This window comes from Simochromis diagramma, unplaced genomic scaffold (genome assembly GCF_900408965.1).
Source record: "Simochromis diagramma unplaced genomic scaffold, fSimDia1.1 OVJJ01000321.1, whole genome shotgun sequence".
In the NCBI taxonomy this organism is placed as follows: Eukaryota; Metazoa; Chordata; class Actinopteri; order Cichliformes; family Cichlidae; genus Simochromis; species Simochromis diagramma.
This window is the reverse complement of record NW_024386772.1, coordinates 6,615,220-6,636,276: the sequence shown is the minus strand read 5'-3', so window position 1 is coordinate 6,636,276 and position 21,057 is coordinate 6,615,220. Positions and strand designations below refer to the sequence as shown.

The 21,057-nt window shown below is 41.3% G+C and overlaps 1 protein-coding gene across 2 annotated transcripts; it reads right to left on the bottom strand.

Moving 5' to 3' along the window:
* Nucleotides 1-1,089: 1,089 nt before the first annotated feature.
* Nucleotides 1,090-20,116, bottom strand: LOC120742296 (disintegrin and metalloproteinase domain-containing protein 11-like). 2 transcript variants are annotated; one of them, XM_040045556.1, is made up of 26 exons: nucleotides 19,563-20,116; nucleotides 18,689-18,879; nucleotides 16,191-16,267; nucleotides 15,832-15,898; nucleotides 14,091-14,173; nucleotides 13,917-13,980; nucleotides 13,773-13,833; nucleotides 12,801-12,985; nucleotides 10,784-10,855; nucleotides 10,435-10,601; nucleotides 10,257-10,341; nucleotides 8,650-8,740; nucleotides 8,162-8,213; nucleotides 7,602-7,701; nucleotides 7,393-7,464; nucleotides 7,174-7,266; nucleotides 6,769-6,849; nucleotides 6,633-6,683; nucleotides 6,491-6,554; nucleotides 6,264-6,369; nucleotides 5,441-5,560; nucleotides 5,157-5,325; nucleotides 4,769-4,880; nucleotides 3,900-3,990; nucleotides 2,651-2,668; nucleotides 1,090-2,339 (listed from the first exon to the last, which is right to left on the bottom strand). In XM_040045556.1, exons 1-26 carry the CDS (start codon nucleotides 19,753-19,755, stop codon nucleotides 2,324-2,326), a joined length of 2,481 nt encoding a protein of 826 aa, XP_039901490.1. In that variant the 5' UTR covers nucleotides 19,756-20,116; the 3' UTR covers nucleotides 1,090-2,323. The 2 variants fall into 2 exon arrangements, with proteins under 2 accessions (XP_039901490.1, XP_039901497.1); XM_040045563.1 differs by lacking the exons at nucleotides 1,090-2,339; nucleotides 2,651-2,668; nucleotides 3,900-3,990 and adding an exon at nucleotides 4,331-4,418.
* Between the last annotated feature and the right edge of the window lie 941 nt (nucleotides 20,117-21,057).

Below are 21,057 nucleotides of genomic sequence, written 5' to 3'. Positions count from 1 at the left end.
GGCTTCTTGACAGTCACTGTTCCACTGAGATCATTTCTGATGAGGTGTCAGTTTTTTAAGCATATGACTTTTTTTTTTTTTTTAAGGTATTGCCCAAATACAAAGTTTGAAATCCATCAGAAATCCTGGAAAACTGTTGCTCAAGAAAACTTCAACAAAAATGAGAAGAAAGTCTGCCTCCTTGTGCACAAAATATAAAGAAATGAGGAGCGATTTCAGACTTTTGCACAGTAGTGTAAATAGCTCTGATAAAAGCTTTAATGCCATATAATTTACGCAATGTTTTGCATGATTCTTTTCTACCTTCTTACGATAGTTTCATATAATCATTATATTAAAAAAAAATTAAGAACCAGAAAAAAGCAGAAAGTCTAACCATCGATTAAAGCTGTGAAATACCAACAGACACAGGCAGTGACATGCGAGAGTAAGAGGTGTGGCTTCGTGTTTTAATATTTTATTTTCCCTTCATTTTAATCCATTTGCAGTCTTGATTTCATTCCTTTTCATTGATTAATTTCAAAAAAGATAGTCTCTAAAAATATGGGGTAAGACGCATCTCATTTTCTTCCTTCTTCTTCCCGATTGCATTTGATATCCACTCTGTACATATTGTATTAATAACAATAGTGCAAAGCTCAAAACAAACCAAACTGACCGCATATGCTATCAGACAAGCTGCATTCTGGACCCCGAACCAGATCTCTTTAATCTCATTTACAAAGTTTCTGGGCTGAGGCGTTCACCCAGGACTCAGGGCTATCAACAAATGTACAAAAGACTCATGGCATTTCATTTCAGTGGTAGTTAGAACTACAAGAGAAATGATGAGATGGCAAGCATAGCTTTTTTTTTTTTTTTTTTTGGCCACATTTAAAGATGCATGGACAGCTTTGTCTACAGGAGAGATTTGCAGAGGCAGGGCGTGTCAGGAGATGGATAGCTATAAATTTTCTCAAACAGATAAATTATTTTTTAAGCATAGTTTTAAATAAATCTTCATACATTGCATTTAACATTCAGTATATCTTGCACATATTTACAAATAGGTGTGCATACAGTTGGCTAGTGCTCATTTTTTTTTTTTTGTAGATACATGACATGTTGAGTTCTTTCTGTGCTGCCTTTAGGGTGCGTGGCTGCAGCGCACAACAGGTTGTAGAAAGAGATGATCTGCTAGAGGTAAAAACCAGTGATGGGAGGAATGTTCAGGTGTACACAGACACAACTGCCCCATAACATTAATGTAAACACACACATTCTTACTTTCTTTAAAAACCTCTTACACCCATACATTCACTCCTGAGCAGACAGACATAGTAAACTTCCTAAGCGTACAAACTTTGGGCCCAAAAGTGGTGAACACGCACAGACAGATATTGTGGAATGTATGTTGGTCGGTCTGTCATCGAAAACACTAAGTTACGGTCTCTGCTGCTTCATATATATATAATATTTTTTTTAATTATCCCAAAACCACAACACCTAGCTTCCTTTTTTTGTACCTGAAAACTTGAGGGTGTGGGAGATTGGTGGGCAGGTAGGATGCCTCAAGTTAAGACTCAAACTGCAATCCAGAACAAACAGCTTCTACGATCAGTCAGTCCTTACTCACCTTTTCTTTGGAAAACATGCTAACAACAGTGTTCTTTTTGTTAAAGTTATCTCAACGTTGCCAAATGTTGTAGATTAAAAACTAATTTCTGTCCATTTTAAGATGCACCTTGTCAACGTCTGGACCTCGGAGGAACTGTATCTTAGGTCCGTTTCCTTAAAGAAAAAAAGGAAACAATACAGCCCCTGTTACGTTATTTCAGTCTGTGTGCTAGTCCAGCATTTACTCAAGTGACGGCCGGATTAGTTTATGTGCAGGCAGGCATTGGAAAGACGTGTCTCATTTGGTCCACCTTTGATATGTTCTTGATCAGACTGTCCGAGACGTGAGAAGAGGTACACAGACACCAAAGCACATTCGTATAGCCACTGGACTGGAGGAAGACCCCGGTGTCTCCCACAGGGAGAGCCACCTGCTTGCTCTAGGCGTGGCCTGGACGTAATCCTCAGTGGCCTGCTGGCAGCAGCCACATGAGTATGATTTGGCTGGTATGGTGAGAGGAGCTCCACAGGTCCCAGGAGGACAGACGAAAGGAGCAGACGCGATCGTGGAGGAAACGATGCTCGGAAGAGGTTTTGGAGATATTGTGGGACAGTAGTGGAAGACCTATTTTTTTTTTTTGTTCCCCTCTTCTTCAACGTGAAATGACACAGTGCGAGGAGGAAGACAGAAGTGGACAGGACACAGAGACAGAAAGACAGACAGATCTTATCCTCCACCAGATCTGAAAGACAAGTGAAAATTAAGCAATTATTAATATAGATATGCTGATATAGGTGATAGGAGATGACGATGAGAGAAGCGGTTTTGCTTTACTGTTTTGTAGCTGATGTAATAGGAATGATCTAAAGTATTTAAAGAAAAAAACTAAAAAAGGAGAGAACTGAAATGGAAAGGATTGAATGAGTTCTGTGGAGATGATTTTCAGATGGTGGATTACTGTGTCAGCAGCCATGCGGAGCGAGTTTGGGATGAGATAGTGGGATATTTTTAGGATGCAGCTCTGTGTACAGATTACATGGTGATATATTATACCTTCCTCTTCGAATGTTCCTGCATCCAATGAGAACGCCAAGAGAGAAGACAAAATGTGGAGATATTTAAGTCAGTATTGATAAAAGAAATGAAGAACTCATGACACACAAATAAGAATTAATGTGCTTTGCAAGTTATAATTCTATGTAAAAAGCAAAGTAAGTAGCAAAGCAAGTAAACACAACTTAGAGTGGACTTAAGGATTTTTTTTTTTTAAATGAGTTTCCTTCTTGTCAAACTGCCTCAAGTCAAGTCAGAATTAGCTACATCATGACTCAAACAATGACTCAATCCATTATTCATCTACCAGTCCTTCCCTAAATCTTCATCACATTGTAGTGATCACATCACATGCAGCAGGTCTACAGAAGTCTGCCACAGCTATGCCTGATAATATTACCCAGTAAGCCAGCAGTATGATTAGGAAGAGAAAACTTTGCTTATGGCTCATGCACACATGCACACATGCACACATGCACAGACACTTCTGGCCCCAAAAGGACTGACTGCATTCTATAAACTAAGAATCACTTATTGCTTCTTAATTTACTGTTGTCTATATATCAAAGAATTATCATATACATCATATATCATATATACTGTCTGTCTATTAGAGCAGCAGTAGTCCTTTTAGGTCAGACCATAAGTAGTGCATAATAGCAAGCATGCATAGGTGGAATAGTGCGGAAGGAGCACTTCAGCAAGGGCATTTGAGGTTAGGATGCTGCCTACAGAGAAAAGGGATAATGCAGGTGTTTAAAAGCACCAACGTAAGAGTATATGACAAAATGAATGCTTAGGTAAACCCAGTGTCAAAAAAACAAAACAAAAACGTTTTTAGTCTTTACATGGAGAGTAAACAGGTGGGGGAAAATGTGGCACCAGTAGGGTAAGTCAGGTCTGTTCTAGTAGACTTGAGAAAAGGGCTGTAGTGGTTCCTGGCAAAAAAAACATGTCTTGCCCTGTCATTACTAAAAAAAAATGGGTCTAGAAAGAGGATGGAGAGGGAGGAAAGGTGCAGGATGGAGCTCAGAGTTGATTACAGTGTAGTTGTGTTTTGTATGGATCTTAAAAGCCAAAAGCGGTTCAAGCATTAGCACGTCTCAGACTTGACTCCCCATTTCCCCTCCCCTGGGCCGGGCAGTGAGTTGCAAATGGGCATCTAGTTCATAAACGTGAGAGTGGGAGGGGCGAGGACGTCCTTTAGGTAGAAGCAGACAGGTACACAAAGGCATGCCAGAACTCTTACTTAAATCCCCATCCTGTTCCCCCTAGGACTATAGCTGCCAGGAGAATAGCACCTGCGATGGACCCTATAATGATATTGGTGCCACTTGGACCTGCGCAGAGGAAGGAGGAGGGAAGGAAGGGTGCGGAGGAGGAGGAGGAAGAGGAGGGGCAGAAACAAAACAACACCACTAAAAAACACACGTCAGAAGACAGCATCAACACTGTACATCAACAACATCAACTAGAGAGAGGGAGAAAGAGAGAGAGAAAGATGGCAAGATACCTGCAGACAGAAAGAGAGATGCAGGGAAAGAGGAAGTAACCAGCACATGGGGTGGAGATGGGAGAACAGGCGGGTGAGCGAGGGAAGTCAGGAAGACAACAGTAACAAAAATACAAAGGAGAGAGTGTTTTATTACTTTGTTCTCATTCCACCTCTCCTGCTCTTTCAGCTGGACACCCTCCTGCTCAGGGTGGCTTTGGCTTTTTTGGCTCTATAAGAGCAGCAGCTGCTCAATTGCTCTGTGTCATTGGCAGACTGCAAGAAAGTAAGGAAGACACTTGAAAATCGCAGTGCCTGCAAAGCACACAGTGCCACCACACACACACACACATTCACTACATACACATGCTCTAATGGATAAATGTGTCTCAACACACCCACACAATCTTCCAACATTGAAACCAAGACTCAGCAGGAAGGATAACACTGTGTGGTCTAAAAATTAACTTCCTCACAATATTCAGTTGAACTATCCTTTTTGTCCAATGTGAGGTAGTCGACTTCAGTACATGAAGAAGCTAAAGGGATGATGGGTAGAGACTATGAGGGGGATGTGAGAGGCAGACAGAAAGAGAGACATGGACAGGGTGAGAGTTGCTATGGACCTTTCTTCTCTGGGCCTGTTGCGACCGTGGGCTCAGGGATGGGATCGAAGACACTGCAGTCCTTCCCGGTGTAGTCCCTATCACAGATACACTTCACTTCATTACTGCAGGTCTGCAAGAGATTTGATGGGAGAGAGGCCCAATTAGCTATCTGCTAAGAGAAAGACGGGGCAGTTGAATATAAGAACATTAAAATGATTTGGTATTGATCAACATAATCAACGTAAGCCTGTTCTTCAAGCAGGTCCTATGTGTGATGCTTAAAAGGGTGTTGAAACAGTTAAAGTTCACATAAAAAAAACATTAATAATCATTCAAATTTAGACTGAAAAATCGACAGTGTCACTCTAAAATGAGAAGATATTAGCTTTGTCTTTTTTTCTTTTACCCCATGGTCAGAACAAATGCGTCCAAAGTTGGATCCTGGGCATGTGCTGAGGTTGAATGCAGCCACAGGGAGGCAGCGTCTCTCCAAACACATCATGTTGGGACCACATGGAGTGCCATCCTCCACATAGCCCAGGTCTGAGCCGTCCTCTAGCAGAGCATGGCCACCCCTAATTGAAGCATCCAAACATGAGAGATAGATAGGACAGAGTTCGAATTACAACACCAAGGGATACTAATGGACAACAGCCTTTGTGACTGATTGGATGAATTTAATGTGACTACCTGCAGTCCAAGTACTTGTTCTGGTGATAGAGGGTGAAGCTGGTCACTTCACCTTGGAGGTCTCCAAACTTTGGCTTCATTGTCACATTAGCACAGAACAGGAACCCGCATAAAACATCTCTAAAAGAAGCCGATGCAATAAGAAAAAAGGAACATGACATTTCACCAACAGTGCAATTCATAAATGTATTATAGATTTCTATACATTTATAGAAGTTTTATTTTTCCTTACTGACAGGCCAACTGAGGATTATGTTCAGGTCACGCCTAGAATGAGCAGGTGACTCTTTCACATTCATACACATATAGACAGAGTTTTTATTCCATCCTTACAGAACTTTATGAATGACTTCCTGATTGATGCATCAGTAAGTTGGTTGAGATTGCACACAAGGACCCTTTGAGGACTGAATGATTCAGAGATTGAATCACAGACCTTTTAATTAGTGGAAGACTATCTCCTGAGCCACAGCCAGGGTGGATTTTTTGGGGGTGTGTGAATCCCTCTAATTTTCAAACTTTTGCTATTTTCAGGATGTCTGGAAGGGTCAGGCTCTGTGGAGCCTTTTTTGTTGTCTCTCTGGACACTGTCCAGCTGCTTGTTGTCTTGGGATGACCATACCAGCAGTATTGCATGTGCCCATTTTTCCTCACCTTTCTTTATGTTTGAATCTTTTGAATCTTTTCAGTGAAATTGGTGGAAAATCTTAAAATAAGGCCACAATTCAAGAGACACTTGAAATTCAGACCGTGCGATAATAAGGAAAATGCTAACATACAGTGCAAGAAAACCAAAAAAGAGAACCGGGAATTTGCCACTTACGGCTTGTTGCACTGGAGCCAGCCTTGGCCATCAGGACCGGGGCCACAATTTCCTTTTTCTGTCCCCTCAGCGTTCAGCTTCTCATAACAAAACCTGTCTGCTGAATCTGAGATGGAAAAAACAAACAAATATACATATTCATATTTTAACTATCAGAATCAGACTAAACTAGTAAAATAAAAATGTCATATGCTGGAAGAGATGCTGTGGATGTGTTTAACACATACTATAGCCCCAGAGCCCCTTGCATTGTCCATCACGTGTCCTACATCGTCCACTGTAACATCGTCCCTAAAGGGGTGAAACAGTGCTAATTAGTGTACCACAAACTCAACTGCATATTAGAAAACAGCCAAAACCATCTCTTACCTGACTATTATCACACATGTATCCATCTAGCTTGTGGACATTATGAGGGCACTGCAAAAGTAGGAAAGTACATCATGAACTGGAAGCCGTTTTATGTGATCTTACAGTTTTCAGTGTTGCGTACAGAGAGTGCTACCTCGCTAGAGTCTCCAGTGCAAGTTTCCGGGATGTCACAGTCATTCACAGCCTGTCGACACACCACGCCTCTCTGCTCATACTAACACGCATCAGAGAAAAAAAAGGCATCAGACAAACATGTCAATCAGTTGTCATATGGGTGATTTTTAATGCATGCCGCGCAACCATACAGGCTGAGAAGTCTGAAAATGTTGTGAGTCATAAGAAACATGACACACTTCTTGTTCTTGTCACCGCACCAGCATAAATTAAGACTTTCTGAATCTTTTAAATTTCAGAAGTTTTGATAACATATAAAGGAGAAAAATACTATAAATGCTCTGACAAAGTAAACCTGATGTTCAAATTTCACTCAGTCAGTTTAATTTACTTTTCAGGCTCTTTGTAATACAGGGCTGCTCACCTTGCAGCCACTGCAGCAGAGTCCGTTACTGCACATGGCATCATGGGTAAGGGTGCACTTTTTACAGCAGGCTCCTCCCCTACGGGCACATTCCTGCCACCACAGACATGAAAACAGCTGAGTTCCAGAAAACAAGACACCATTTGGGGCCCATACATAGACATGATGTGGAGACGCTACCTGTTTCCAGTAGGTTAACCAGTCTAGCCAGCTACTTACCAGCTGGGATCCACAATCACACTCTTCTCCTGGCTCCACAAACCCGTTCCCACACTCAGGAGGGTCCAAGAGCTAAAAGAGACAAAGGTAAAAGATTAAGTAAAGGTTATTCAAAGGATTAAAGCAAAAAATAATGTGCGACTCCGAATTAAATATATATTTTGATTTAAAAAAAGATTTCACAGGCCACATATCCACACGGCCCTCACCTTGTTGGGCTTGTTGAACAGGCAGCTGCCACCTCCCTGGAGCAAGAACTGGATGTACTCGTCAACGCTGCAGCGAGAAAACTTTCTGGGCAGATGGAATCTGTGATGACAAAAAAACACAAAGGAAGATCAAGACACTACATGACAAGGAAATAAAATAAAAACAGCATGATACTTTTCTGCCAGTAAGGAATGCCAGATCCATTGTGGGTGTCTGTGCCATCACGTCGCAATCTGACAGAAATGTTACCATCTGTAGTAAGATATTACTCAAATGAATAATTGAAATCTTTATTGTTCCATCTGGCAAGGGGAGCTAAATCCAAATCACTCATGTAGTAAATACTTTCAATTCACCATTTGTAATTCTTACACGGTGACCGGCACACTGATGTCTTATGTTTCAGCAAATTTGCACAAAGCATCAAATGCATCGGTGATTATCACCGGCTTGACTAATTGAAAGACAGTAAAATTTAAAGTTTCTCTCTGTTACAGGTGTTTCGTTTTTTAAGTCAGGGAAATTAGTAAGACAAAACTGTAGCTTAAAGGGATTTTACCCTGTGTCTTCCATGATGCATCCCACCCAGGCATCTGGGCATTTGCAGTCTCCTGTGAAGAACGGCAAAGATGACAGACATAAACTAAAGGAATAAAATAATGCACTGATCTTCATTTATAACTTAAGCTGTGACGCTTTAAATGCTGCTGCAAGACATTATGAACTTGTACTCATAACAAATAAAGATAAGAGATACAGTATAGATCTATGTGTTTGGCATTGAAAAATACAACTGATGGTTATAGAGCCTATTCTTTAGTGGCAAGGATGCTTTAACCACCACCTCCTCCTTCTTGGAAGCAGGTGACTAATCACCTAATGAAGGAGTATAATTACAGAAGAGAACTGCTGGACAGGGACACTAACACCTCCACCCCCACTGCCTTAATCCTACCAGCACCAATGTTGCTCTCTTACTTTGTTAATCTATTCACTCCAGTGCTGGGTTTACAGTTCCCTGTAAATAAAGCTTTCCTTCCATCTTACCTGCAGAGTTACGTGCATTGTTCCACCTCATCCCAATGTTCTGGCCAAGACTCTGGCACAAAGTGATGGCCATCGCACCTACATTTCCATACTGAAACAAATTCACATGGAATGCATGTAAAAGTTTGCTGTGAAGTGGGGACACATATTTTGCGACACATATTTATTGTGAGTCACATAAGTTGAGTTTATCCATCCATCCATCCATCCATCATCTATCCATCCATCCATCCATCCATCCTCCCCTGTCATTTACATCTGTGTTGTGGAGGCAGGAATCTCAGCAGTGGCAGATGCCAACAGACTCAAAACAACTGATTGGTAAGGCCACTAATGTTGTGGGAATGGAGCTGGACTCCCTTAAGGTGTTGCCGGAGAGGCGGATGTTGTCCAAGACAAGGACAATGCTGGACAATACCTCCCACCCACTCTATGACGTGCTGGCTAATCACAGGAGTACGTTCGTGAGAGACTGAGATTATCCACCACAAAATGACAAAGGAAATCATTGTTGCCTGTGGCCCCGTGTACAACTCCTGCATTTAATGCACAGTACAAACTGCAATAGTTACACCCTTTTGCACAAAACACGTCACTTAGGAAGCACTCAACAAGCATCCTATTCAGATGCCCAAACCACCTCAACTGGCTCTTTGAATTTGGAGGAGTAGTGCCTCTGCTCTGAGTCCCTCCCAAATGGCTGAGGTCCTCGTGCTATCTCTAAAAGAGAACACAGATACTTGCAGTTCTGCTGCTTATGTCTATGATCTATTTATTTTGGTCACAACCCAAAGCTTGTTAGCTATATATGAGGGTAGGAACATATAGTGACCAGTAAACTGACAGCTTCACTTTCCCTCTGTCCTCTCTCTACTGCAACAGTCTCCTGTTCCACTAGTCCTTCACTTGTCAACAAGACCCTAGAATCCTTACACTCATCTAACTGATGCAGTAGCTCGTCTCTGCCTCAGTGCTGATTCTACGACTTACAAACAGGATAAAACTGCTGTGCTGGGACACCTGGTCACTCTGCCTGGACAGGCTGCCAGTCCAACACAGAGACACAGCCAACTTTCACCTCCACACAATCAATTTAGAATCGCCTGATAATCAAACACAGATATCTTTAGACTGAGGGAGGAAACCTGGGCACCCACAGGAATCCCACATAAGCATGAGTAGAGCATGAAAACTGCACAAAGAATAGCCCCAGTCACTGAGCAGGTTCAGTCTCGCAACTTTTTTTGCTGTACCTACTTGAAAATATATGCTTCATATAAATTATTTTCAGCTATGTTTTAAATCAGAGAACTTAGTCCTACTTATTGATGATTTGATTTTAATATTATAACAAAAATACATAAAATACTTAAAATTTGGCTTTACAACTAAATTTCAATTTATATTATGAGTCCAATTAGAGATTCACAGTAATACAGTAGTTAGCACCACACCTCTCGCGCTATGATAGCTGAGATAACCTTTAGTGGCCATCAAATGGATAAGCTATTAAGAAAACTGATGGATGGATGGAATACTCGTTTTAGGTTAAAATTTATAATAAACCCTATCTGTGTATAATTATAATCATGTTATATTTTCCTTACCTCGTTAATTCCTCCTCCTCTTGTTGGAGAGCACACCCCTCCTGTGTAGGCTGTCCCACTACGGCTACTATGAAAGTTACGCCCTCTGTGAGCACAGGAAAGCCAAAGTTGCAAGTCCACACATCACATAAGCTTTAGTTCTCATTAAAATTTTATTTATTTATTTTGACGGTCTTACGAGAAAAGATGGACTACATCACTCTGCTCTCTGATGTTGTCCTTCCTGTACTTCATGAAGTTTTGCAGCGTTATCAATGGGTCTTCCACTACTGGCATCATATTTTTAGAGGTCCAGGTCTCCATGGCGACCAGTACAATCCTTGTGTTGAGCTGTTCCTGATAGATCTGAGGACCACAAAATGCCCATCAGTGCACATGCTTCATTTGGTGTTTTGGTGTCATTTTTTGTAAGTGTCATCTGGGACAGATCATTCCCACACACACACACGTGTTTATTGACAGGTGGCGAAGTGAGAAGGCAGAGTTTAGCAGTAGGAGGATTAATTTCCTGCAAACCGATCACTTACCGTATCCGCCGTGTTGACCACAGCTTTGGCAAAGTTCTTGGTTTGGCTGCTTGAGCGACGCAGCTGTACAAACTGTAGAGGAAAAGATGCACAGATGGCTTAAGAGATGGATCACATCAGCTCTGCTACACACAAATACACAATCAGACATGTAATTTGATTTACTTGTACTGACCAAGTGATATAAGGAATGAGTTACATGGAATGTTTCAATGTACTTCTTGCATGACCAATGTCAACTGAAGTGGCAAAGTTTCGGTTAATTAAATGAAATGCAAATATTGCTTTTTGCTTAACGATGAAATCTGTTGTATTTGACTTGTAGTTTCATCAGTGTGTTACTTGTGTGTTCCCCCAATGTTCTTTCTGCATTCTGTTCAGTGTAAGTTTGCATCAGCTCTGTACCTAGTAGTTTGTCTATGCCTTTCAGTTTGTTCCCTGTTTTACTTCAACAGTGGGTTATCTGTTGTGTCTTCCTGTGAATTTTTTGTTCCCCTTTTGATTGTCTTGATTGTCTACACCTGTGTCTCATTATGCAACTGTTTCCACTTCCTTGATTACACTCTATATCATCTATTCTGCCAGATATTTCTCTTTAATTTAGTTTTCTAGGTTTATAGTCTGTCTGCCTCTTCATGTTTATAGTTTTACCATTTAGATGTATTTGCCTTTTTGCTGCCTTTGTACATTATCAGCTTTAATAAAGCTTCCCTTTTGTTTTGTTGTTTTCTTGGTCTGGATAAGTCCACCTTTTAACTAAAAGCATTTTTGTATAGTAGATGCCAATTTATCTGCACCATAAGATAATAATTTGGCATCACCGTTAAAATTAGCATTCTGTTGTGCCCTCTTGTAGAAACTTTCAGTTGAGTATGATCAAATGCACTGGTAACCACACCCAAAAGTGACACCACAAAGGTCTATACTTTATATAAGTAGGTGGTGGGGCATTAGGCCAAAATCCTTCTTGAAGCAAGATTGCAACTATATTGGTAACATCTCTGGACACTTGCATCTGCAGATATTTTGAAGCATCTATCTAAGTGAATTTAACCCTCCTGCTTTCCTTTAAATAGTGCTTGTATAGACCATGTGATTCTGGTAATCAAGAAACCCGCCCAAAAAACAACAACCTGCCAACACTTAAAATACCTTTATAAGCCTTTTTTTTAAATTGTTTCTTCCATAGATTCTAGTTTAGCTATTCTAGGCTGTTTTATACAATTTGAATCAATGACCCTCATTTATGACTCTTATCCTATCCTTACCTGTCAATAGATGTCACAGCTTTTTTCTTATTGCATATCCATTGCTTTGTCTGTATTCCTTTAAGAAACGTTCAACTAGCATATTAACACCTGTACACTGTCCAGTCCTAACATATTCTGATGTCAGTGTAAGCTTGGAGCTAATGAAACTGGACTGCATGGCCTCTGGCAGCTTTGTTGCTATATAAAAATAAAAGCTCATATGTTTGTGTACAGCTAGCAATATGTGACAGCCCCAGGCCCTCTTGAGGGGTTGCTCTATGTGGGTTCTGTTTGCGTAGCAAGGTTTCCTGAGTGGAGCTGAGTGGGATTAGCCATACTGCAGAACACCTGGTCACTGCTCTGCAAGTGGCAGTGTGTCATCCTTCTTTGTTGAGCTGGCCACTAAAAAAAGGTATTAATTTAAATGCTGATATTATGATGATAAAATGTATATTTCTACTTGTTACTGGGCTCTGTATTTGATTTATCTTTTAACTTGCTTATTTTTTTTTACTCACAAACTGCTATCAGACAAGCATTTGCAGCTATTCTTGTTTACTGTTAGCCATGCAAATCCTGGTGATATTTAGGTACTGCTCCTCTCTGTACAAGTACATTTGTAATTTTGGGGAGATTTTATGTCCTTATTGATTGTAGCACTGAAATTTTAGACAATAAATAAGGAGAAGTACTGGACAAACCATGGGGTATGTGGTTAAGCAGTACACACTACAGTCATCAGGCTACCAAGAACCTTTAGCACTCACCATATCATTGTCATTGACCACCATCAGCTCAATATATTTGGTCTCAGTCTGCACAGAGGGCTTGCGAACACTTCGCTTGGACCGTCGCAGACCCCCAGACGCCTGCTGCTCCCTCACTTGGTCCGGTCTGTCATCATCATCACCATCACCTCCTCTGCCATCCCACTCACTGTCCTCTGTACAGTCTGGACACATAAAAAAGCAGAGCTGCAGGCAGTTAGGGAAATATTACTTTTTAAGGAAGATAGAGGACAGAAAATTATTAGCTCAAGTTGGCTTTAAACAATGAAAAATCTAATCTTTAAGGTGACCTGTTATAATTTTACTCATTTTCTGAAACATATGTACTGTTACAAGAGCAGATAATAATGTTAAACATTGCAAATTTTTCAAATAATACGCAGAGAGTTCCTATGAACCAAAAGCTCTGTGTCTGACTACTCTAAATGCTCAGTTTTAGATGTTTTCTCTACACTTGGCTCTGTGTGATGTCACTGAGAGCAAATATGCCAAATGTGGTCATCCCAACCAGGACGTTCTGGCTATGACCCAACTACTGTTCAGGAATGGCAGCCAATCAGAAGAAGGTTGACTTCAAGGCTGGAGGAAGGGAGCTAAAAATGCTTATTTCACAAACTTTGAATGATACAAAGCTACTCTCTGCAATTTAACATAACAACAAGGTTGGAAAGGAACAAAACAGGTTCCCTTTTGAACACTGTGAATGTAATATATTTAAAATTATTCTTATTATTTAATTATACCCAGCTTATTTATCCATTTCTTATGAATTTGATTTGATCTATTTTTATGAAATGATTTTGTATTTTTGAGAATGGCTGCTTTTGAGCAGCTTCTGTGAATCAAAAAGTGACATTTATTTTCAGACTTTTGAAAAATTGTGTTTGGCATAGGTTCTTTCCTAAACGAAGTCAAATGTGTCATGAATGTAAGATAAGTGTGGCTTTATACCTGGACAATGGGCCGGAAGTCTGATATCAGGCATCCTGCGTATTAGGTGAGCACCATCATACTAAAGTGGAAAATATTAAGATTAGGACCTAAAACAAAAATGTTTAACTATAAAAATCTGTATTATAGTCACAGGTCATTTACCTGATTGCTGTCATTGTGAAAGGGCTCAATACCGTAAGAGAAGAAGCCATCAGAGAACATGCCACTGAGAACCACCAACAAGATGAAGAATAAAGGGTGAGTTTGGGAGGCTAATTTGTAACACACAGGGAGTTAGTATTTGAAGTTACAGACAAGGTCTACTGTCAAACTCACCACAAGCCATGGCATGTGGAGACAGCTGCCCAGGACTCTGGTAAACCTCTTAACCTTCCCTGATAGTAGCAGTGTTCCCCTCCCTGTGAGGACAAAGAACCACTGCTTAGTACAATAACCTCAGCTGACACACTCTCAGCTTCATAGGGACAATTTCATAGATCATTTGATATTACAATAGGTGAGAAGTGAGGAAAAACCTCTCCGTGCTTTCCTGTTTTAAGATGTTAGTGGCACAGTTTATGACCTACTTGTATCGTGTTCTCCACTCCTTTACTCTACTGACAATAGAGCTGGAAGTACACCATGCTCAAGGATCTCTTCAATAAATCAACACTAACATTGCCCACACAGTTATTTCTTAAAATTTAATGTGGAGTAACTGTACAGCAAACAGGCTGCGACTAAACGCAAAAACCCCCAAAGAGGAATCTGCTCTTGTCATGTAGCACTGACGCTGCTTTGCAAGGTTAAAGCGGTGAAGAGAACCAGCGGGAAATGTGAGAACCATTGATTCACCTGGATTAAATTGATTTCAGCAGGGCGCTTTGACCTCACAACAGCAGCTCAGGGAAACAATGCCTTTGAACTTGAAAGTGTTTTAATCACAGGGATCACTCTGGTTAAGTGCTGCCCTGAATGCATCACGCCTGCTATGTCCAGAAGAAGCGGCATCATCACATGAAGCCTCCATCCAGCTGAGGGACAATCTGGTCTAACCACAGGTCTCCAGCCTCAACCCTGCACGCCCCTTCTCTCTTTTCACCACTCCAGGCACAATCTGACTGCCTGTGAACACACATACACCCCCAGAATTACTCCTCCCCAATCCCAAAGCTCATCTTGCTTTTGTATTAACTGGCATTTTACTCCACATATCCCCCTCCTCCTCCTCTCATTCCAGATCTGCTCTTCCCTCCCTTTCGGTCTTCTTTCATTCTCTTCGCTGCCAAGAACTTAATGACACTGCTGAGCTAACTGGTTGCTATGGAAACAGGCTTGTGATTGGTCAGGAGGACCGAAGGAGAGTTCGAAATGATTGTGGGTGGGGATGTGAGAGCTGGCTGAGTGGGTGGGTGGGTGCTGGGGGCAGTGAGTGGCACATTTGTCCACGAAAAAGCGAAGAAAAAAAAACAAACATTAGCCATCCCTCATGGCTTGCACAATGCAGTCACATTCCACTGGTCCCTCCTGACAAGCACACAGCTCATCGTTAGATGTCAAGGTTTTATCCCGTTTCCACGTTCTCTCGACGATTCTCTCCGTGGGCTTGTGATTTTACACCACGGGCGATCACTTCCTTTCTTTCTCAGCAGTCTGAGAAAAGCAGAGAGGCATGCACACGTACTGATAGGCAAACCCACATATGTGCAGACCGGTAATGTTCACGAGCTTGCTTCTAAAGCAGGGAGGACGAAATGCACTTTCCATAAATAGATAAAAGCACGAGGTTGTGATCAAATAGTAGAAAACATCAGCACAACAATTTTAAAAAAGATGGCTTAAAAAGTGTGTTTTACTTCTAAAATAAGAATAATAAAAATAAATACAGTTTGAGCCGAAGGATTCTGTTATATAATCTGATCTATATCAGTTCAGGATTGTCAGGAGGAAGCAAAACTTTAAGTGAGTGTTGCACTGCTGCTCTGGTCACTCTCTTTAATATGCTGATAATGCTGCTTTGAATCACGTTCATGCACTGAAATCATGTGAGCATCCCACCTTATGCAGAAAACCTTACCACAGACTGAAAGGGACTGCCATCCTGGTTAAAGTGCCGTTCTACATAATCTGAAGACAGAAGATGGCTGCAAAGAGAGATAAGATATTATAAATACTTGCACCAGCATCCTTTCTAGTCAGAAATAATAATAATAATAAACTGGGATTTTTTTCTGCTGTCTGTTCTCCCCACAAATTTATTTGGTGTTCCCCATCTTGACATGAAACATAATAGAGGCGCTAAGTGCATTTGCTTAAGTGTGGGGAAATGCTAATTAGAACAGCTGCAGTAAATTAAGAGCACCCACTGATACAAAATGTGCAAGAGAAAAAAAAAAAAAAAAAACAGATCTGATGAATTTACAGGGTAATACTAACTGATTTAATTCCAGGTCTAAAGTGAAGGTGCGTCCAAAGGCTTCTACTTGGAAACAGCTCTGGGCCAAGTGGACAGGCTGAAAGAAGAAAAAAGAAAAAAACGCTAGAGAGATGGATTTGACAGCTGATAAATTAAAGTGTAACAAAACAATTGTGGTTAGATGTGTCACTCTGTGAAAGCCACAGAAGGGTTGTGAAAAAGTCTCATGAATAATTCAGCAGAATCAATACAGTGTAAGGTCTAAAAGCATCTCAGCAGCTGAGATATTATGATTTATAAAGTCTGCATTGATCAGCACTGGTGCCAGCTTTCAGGCAAGCTTGACTCCACAGAGCTATGGCTGTTTAGGAGCTAAGCTGGAGTCTCGTGATAAGGATAAATAGAAGAGGTCTTCACAGGAGGATAGGAAGAGGAGAAAGCGTTACTCCTATGTATTCAGCCATGCTGTGTCCCCGGATGGACAGCTGCCAGGCTTTGAGGACGTAAGGACACCGCAGGGGCAGGAGAGAGTGAAATTTACTGCGGACCAAACAGTATGTCTCTTCAGCAGCTTCGACTGTGCCAGCGTGGCTTTGAACTCAGTCTGGAGGAACCGGCTGCAGTGAATCACTGGGCTTTTACAATAAAACGCATCACTATGCAGAAATTATTCCCTCCATTGAGTACAGACAACAGATTTCTTACTATTGTCTTGGAGAGGCTGCAGCTTGGTACCTCTGTCCCTGTACAGTAACACTGCTCTACTGCTTTAGATTGTTTCTATTTAACTGTTCTTGACGTGGCTGAAAGACATTATTTTTAAGACAAAGTAGCTGCTCTGATGCTGCTGATGGTATCACAAAGACTTAATATCAAAAAAGTTCATATTTGTCTGAATCTGTCACTCAGTCGCTTTCTCATTGTTGCTGGTTTCAAAGCCGAAACAATCACACTAAAAGGTCCTTTTTAGAAACTCCTCTTCAATTGTGTCACATCATTATTTTCGTCTCCAACAGCCCCCACCTGCTACAGATCTTTTAAAGCCATTGTGGATACTGAAATGTAAATTGCTTAAAGTTCAATATACATTTTTTGCATAAAATAACACTTCAAACAACACATTGTAAGATTTATGCTAGCATTGCTCTCACACAAACTGCCTTGCTCCATAACTTTATACCTTTATGATACCTTTATCTTTTTCCTTGAGAACATCTGATTCTAGATGCTAATCTATATTCATCTAATAATCTGTAGAGTTTAAGCTATGCCGAAATGAACGCAATGTGCAAAACCAAATAAATCAAATCAGCCAAAATGTTGCTTCATCTATTTTTGAACACAGTGTGATGTGACAGAAAAAAAAGAACAAGTTCAGCTCATCCCTCCCTGCTGCTTCTAAATTTATCTGGTCTCTTATTCCGAGCATCTTAAATATTTAAAAAACAAAACACAGCAAGTGAGGCAGCTGAGACTTTTGAAATCTTGTCTACGGAAAACCATTTTATGAACATATTATAGTTGTGCTTATTTAAGACACCATCTCTTCCCAAGATTATAGCATATGTATTCACTCAAATCTTGAAGCATGTGACTCTGGTGTGTGTACTGAGCCTAATATACTGTCAGAAAGAGAGAGAGAAAGAATGGGAGAGACAGTGGATGGGGGAGAGTGCTCAAACCTCTTGGACCATCCAGCACTTCTTACACAGGCCTGTTCTATAATTAATGGGACATACTTCAACACACTACTGAATAATAAAGAAGTCAGAGACTCAGCATGGCATCCGAGTTATCAGATGATGCGATTGACTATTTCAGGAGAGTCTAGCTTTGTCCTGTGGAGATGGTGGTCGCTTCATATATCGCGCGGCATTTAAACAGCTCTTTGATTAACCAGCATTTGAGCAGTGCGTATTAAGAAAGCCAAGTGTTGTTTCATAACTTGTTGCTAGAGGTTACAGCTTAAATTTAGGGAAGGGAAAAATAGCTTCAAGCAACAACTCTTCTTGGTAACACCCACCGGACGCTGCTTCACTTCACATTCAAAGGGATTTTCACTGACTAAATGGGTCAAAATCGCAAGGAGTAGAGGCTGCTGCAATACACCGCCCTGCGCTGTTATCTCTGTGTAGCAGGAGCCGCATGAGCAGTGGGGAGCTGAGCACTGCACTGTTTTACTGACAGGGAGGAAAAGGAGGTTGACACCAACAAAATAAAAGTCTATCCTGGTGCTGTCACACCCTTGTACACGCATGCAGTTATCTGCAGTCGAAATGGTCAAGGATTTCCTGCATTTATGCCTCGATAAATGCAGGAAATGATTGATTTTAGTGCAGGGCAAATGTTTTTAAGTTCTCATTGAAACATGTATTTATGCACTACTCACGTGGAATAGTTTCTTTTTGTTCAATTTAGAGTGAAATGTATCAGGTTCTTTTATTTAGGAAGGGTCCTAAAACCTTGTCTGGGATCCTTTACAGCATGGGAATAAACAGAATTAAGGATGTAAGCTCACCAAGGTGTCCCCGGTGCTATTCTTCACCCTGGTACCCAAGTAGTCATGAGCCATTTCTTCCTCCGACTTGATTTGCTGTACGAGGCGCTTTGGATAAATGATCTCGGTTGCAGTGTCCCCACTATCCGCCCGGCCCACTGGGGCAAACCAGTCCCACATGCTTCCATCCTGCTCCAGGTTCCTGTCAACACCTGTATGTAATACAAGAGGAAAACTCTCACAGTGTGTTTCCACTAGGCACTGCAAGTTAGCAACACAAGTTAACCTGCCCAAACAGAGCAGCGGGGATTTCTTTAAGGATAAAAAAAAAAAAGTACAAAGTAATGCACATTTAAAACAAATCAGCCTGTGAGCATCTTCATCTGTAAGCTCACGGTTTGGTGACCTAATTTAACAGTGAACATTATTTATCCGTAATAGTATTTTATAAAAATAGTGGATATAGCTAGATGTGCACGCTCTGATGGAAAATAATTAGAATACTTGTCATTACTTAAATTATCTACAATAGGGATGCTCATATAAGCCTGCATATTGTGAGTATACAAATGAAAGGCTCACAAATCGTCATCCCAGGGCAATAAAATGTAGTTATAGTCTAGTGCTGTAGATGTTTCTTCCTAAATGCTCGTCTGAAATGGTTATGGATACGTTATAGGTAATGAGGCTGCAGTGGGAATGTGTTGATGCAGCAAATTGTGCTTTCAGGCCAGTGGGCTGTTTGGCACCGAGATCACGCTACAGTAAATTTACGAGCCTACACCGGGGTTCGAAAAGTGCTGTTCACGGTGAAAAAAAGAGTGGATGCAAAGGAAACGAAAGGGGTTCTCCCTCTCTCGATCCAAACCCCCTCGCTCGCTTCTCTCTCTCTTACCTGAGACTGCAAGCCTCTCGCCCACTGCAGCAAAGACCGTGAAGCACCACACCGCCAGCATGATCTTCACATATTCCCCCGGATTACAGCATGGAGAGCCGCAGGATGTCACGAACCCGGCAGACGGAGTGAAGAAAAGACTAAAAAAATCGCACAAATGATGGCGAGGATCCAAAATCAATCTACTAAACATCTGACGATGTGCCTCCTCTCATCTCTCCCCCTCTCTATCACTCGCCCTCTCAGCTCCGGTCAACACTGCTACAGAGAATTTGGATTTGCATATCAGAATGATGAAAAAAAGAAGTGACAGGCCTTTGTCGGAGATGATGGATACAGGCCTAGAGAGTGATCAGTTTAGAAATAGTGTGGAACGGGAGAGTGCGCACCGCGGAATCATAGCTCCGCAAGCCTGCGCGGGTGCGTATGGGTGTATGGATGAGGTTGTATGTGTGTGTATATGCGAATCTGCAGTATGCGGAAACGAAGGGATGGGAAACCGAAGAGCAATGCGTTGGGTCTGCGGTGAGGAGGACACGTGGGACGCTGGTACCCTCCTTCATCCCGAGCTGCCTCCTCCTCCCGTTGCCATGCAGCTCTGCGCAAGAAGAGGATGCGACAGCCCGCCAGCCGGAGAAAAGCTCGAAAGGGGATCAGGGATGGGCAGTTCATTCATTTTCTGAACATGAAGGAGTTAATCAGGAGCATCCGGGAAAGCGTTGACATGAAGATCACAGCTCTATAGGGGATGAAAGTGGTCCCGACCGAGGAGAGACATTATGAACCCAAGACACCCTCTGACAAACAGGCTACAGCAGAGGCCATACTGTTCACACCTTGTTTCTGCCTTAAACAGCTCAAACTGTTCAAGATATTCTTACGATTCATTTTTATTCATTTCAGCACTGCAAGTTATACCAAATGCCATAAAAATAAACTTAATCACAGGGATCTCCAAATGTTTAACCTGTTTGAATGCATCCTGCTGTTTTAACATTTAGAAAAATCACTGTTTTTGTAATGAGAAGCTGGTTTTCACTTTAAGAGCCAGTGTTACATTCAGCTTATAGGTCTGGAAATATGTAGCAAAAGAAGAAAACGTAATATTAATGCTGGGAAAAAAATGAATGTTACATGTGGTCCACTGAGTACTTACTTTACCACAGCAGAGCGGCTAAGTGAATATGCACGACTGCTACTAAAGTGTAATATCAGGGACTGATTAAGTCTTTTCATTTGAATCAAGCATCACACAGAGCATACTGCCCAAACACACTGCTGTCAGTGAAATGAAAAACTCCAACTGACCACTGTGAATGTCCCTACAAGAACATTACATGATCATGTTGACTAAAGTAACTCTAAAGCTTTTGTTGGCCCCAGTGATCAGTAAAACATGCTGTGTTCAAAGGGATGTATGAGTTTAACTGCTTATGACTCCTAATCAGAAGCCACTAATGGAGATGGACGCTGAAACCTGCAGTCTCTCTGCTGT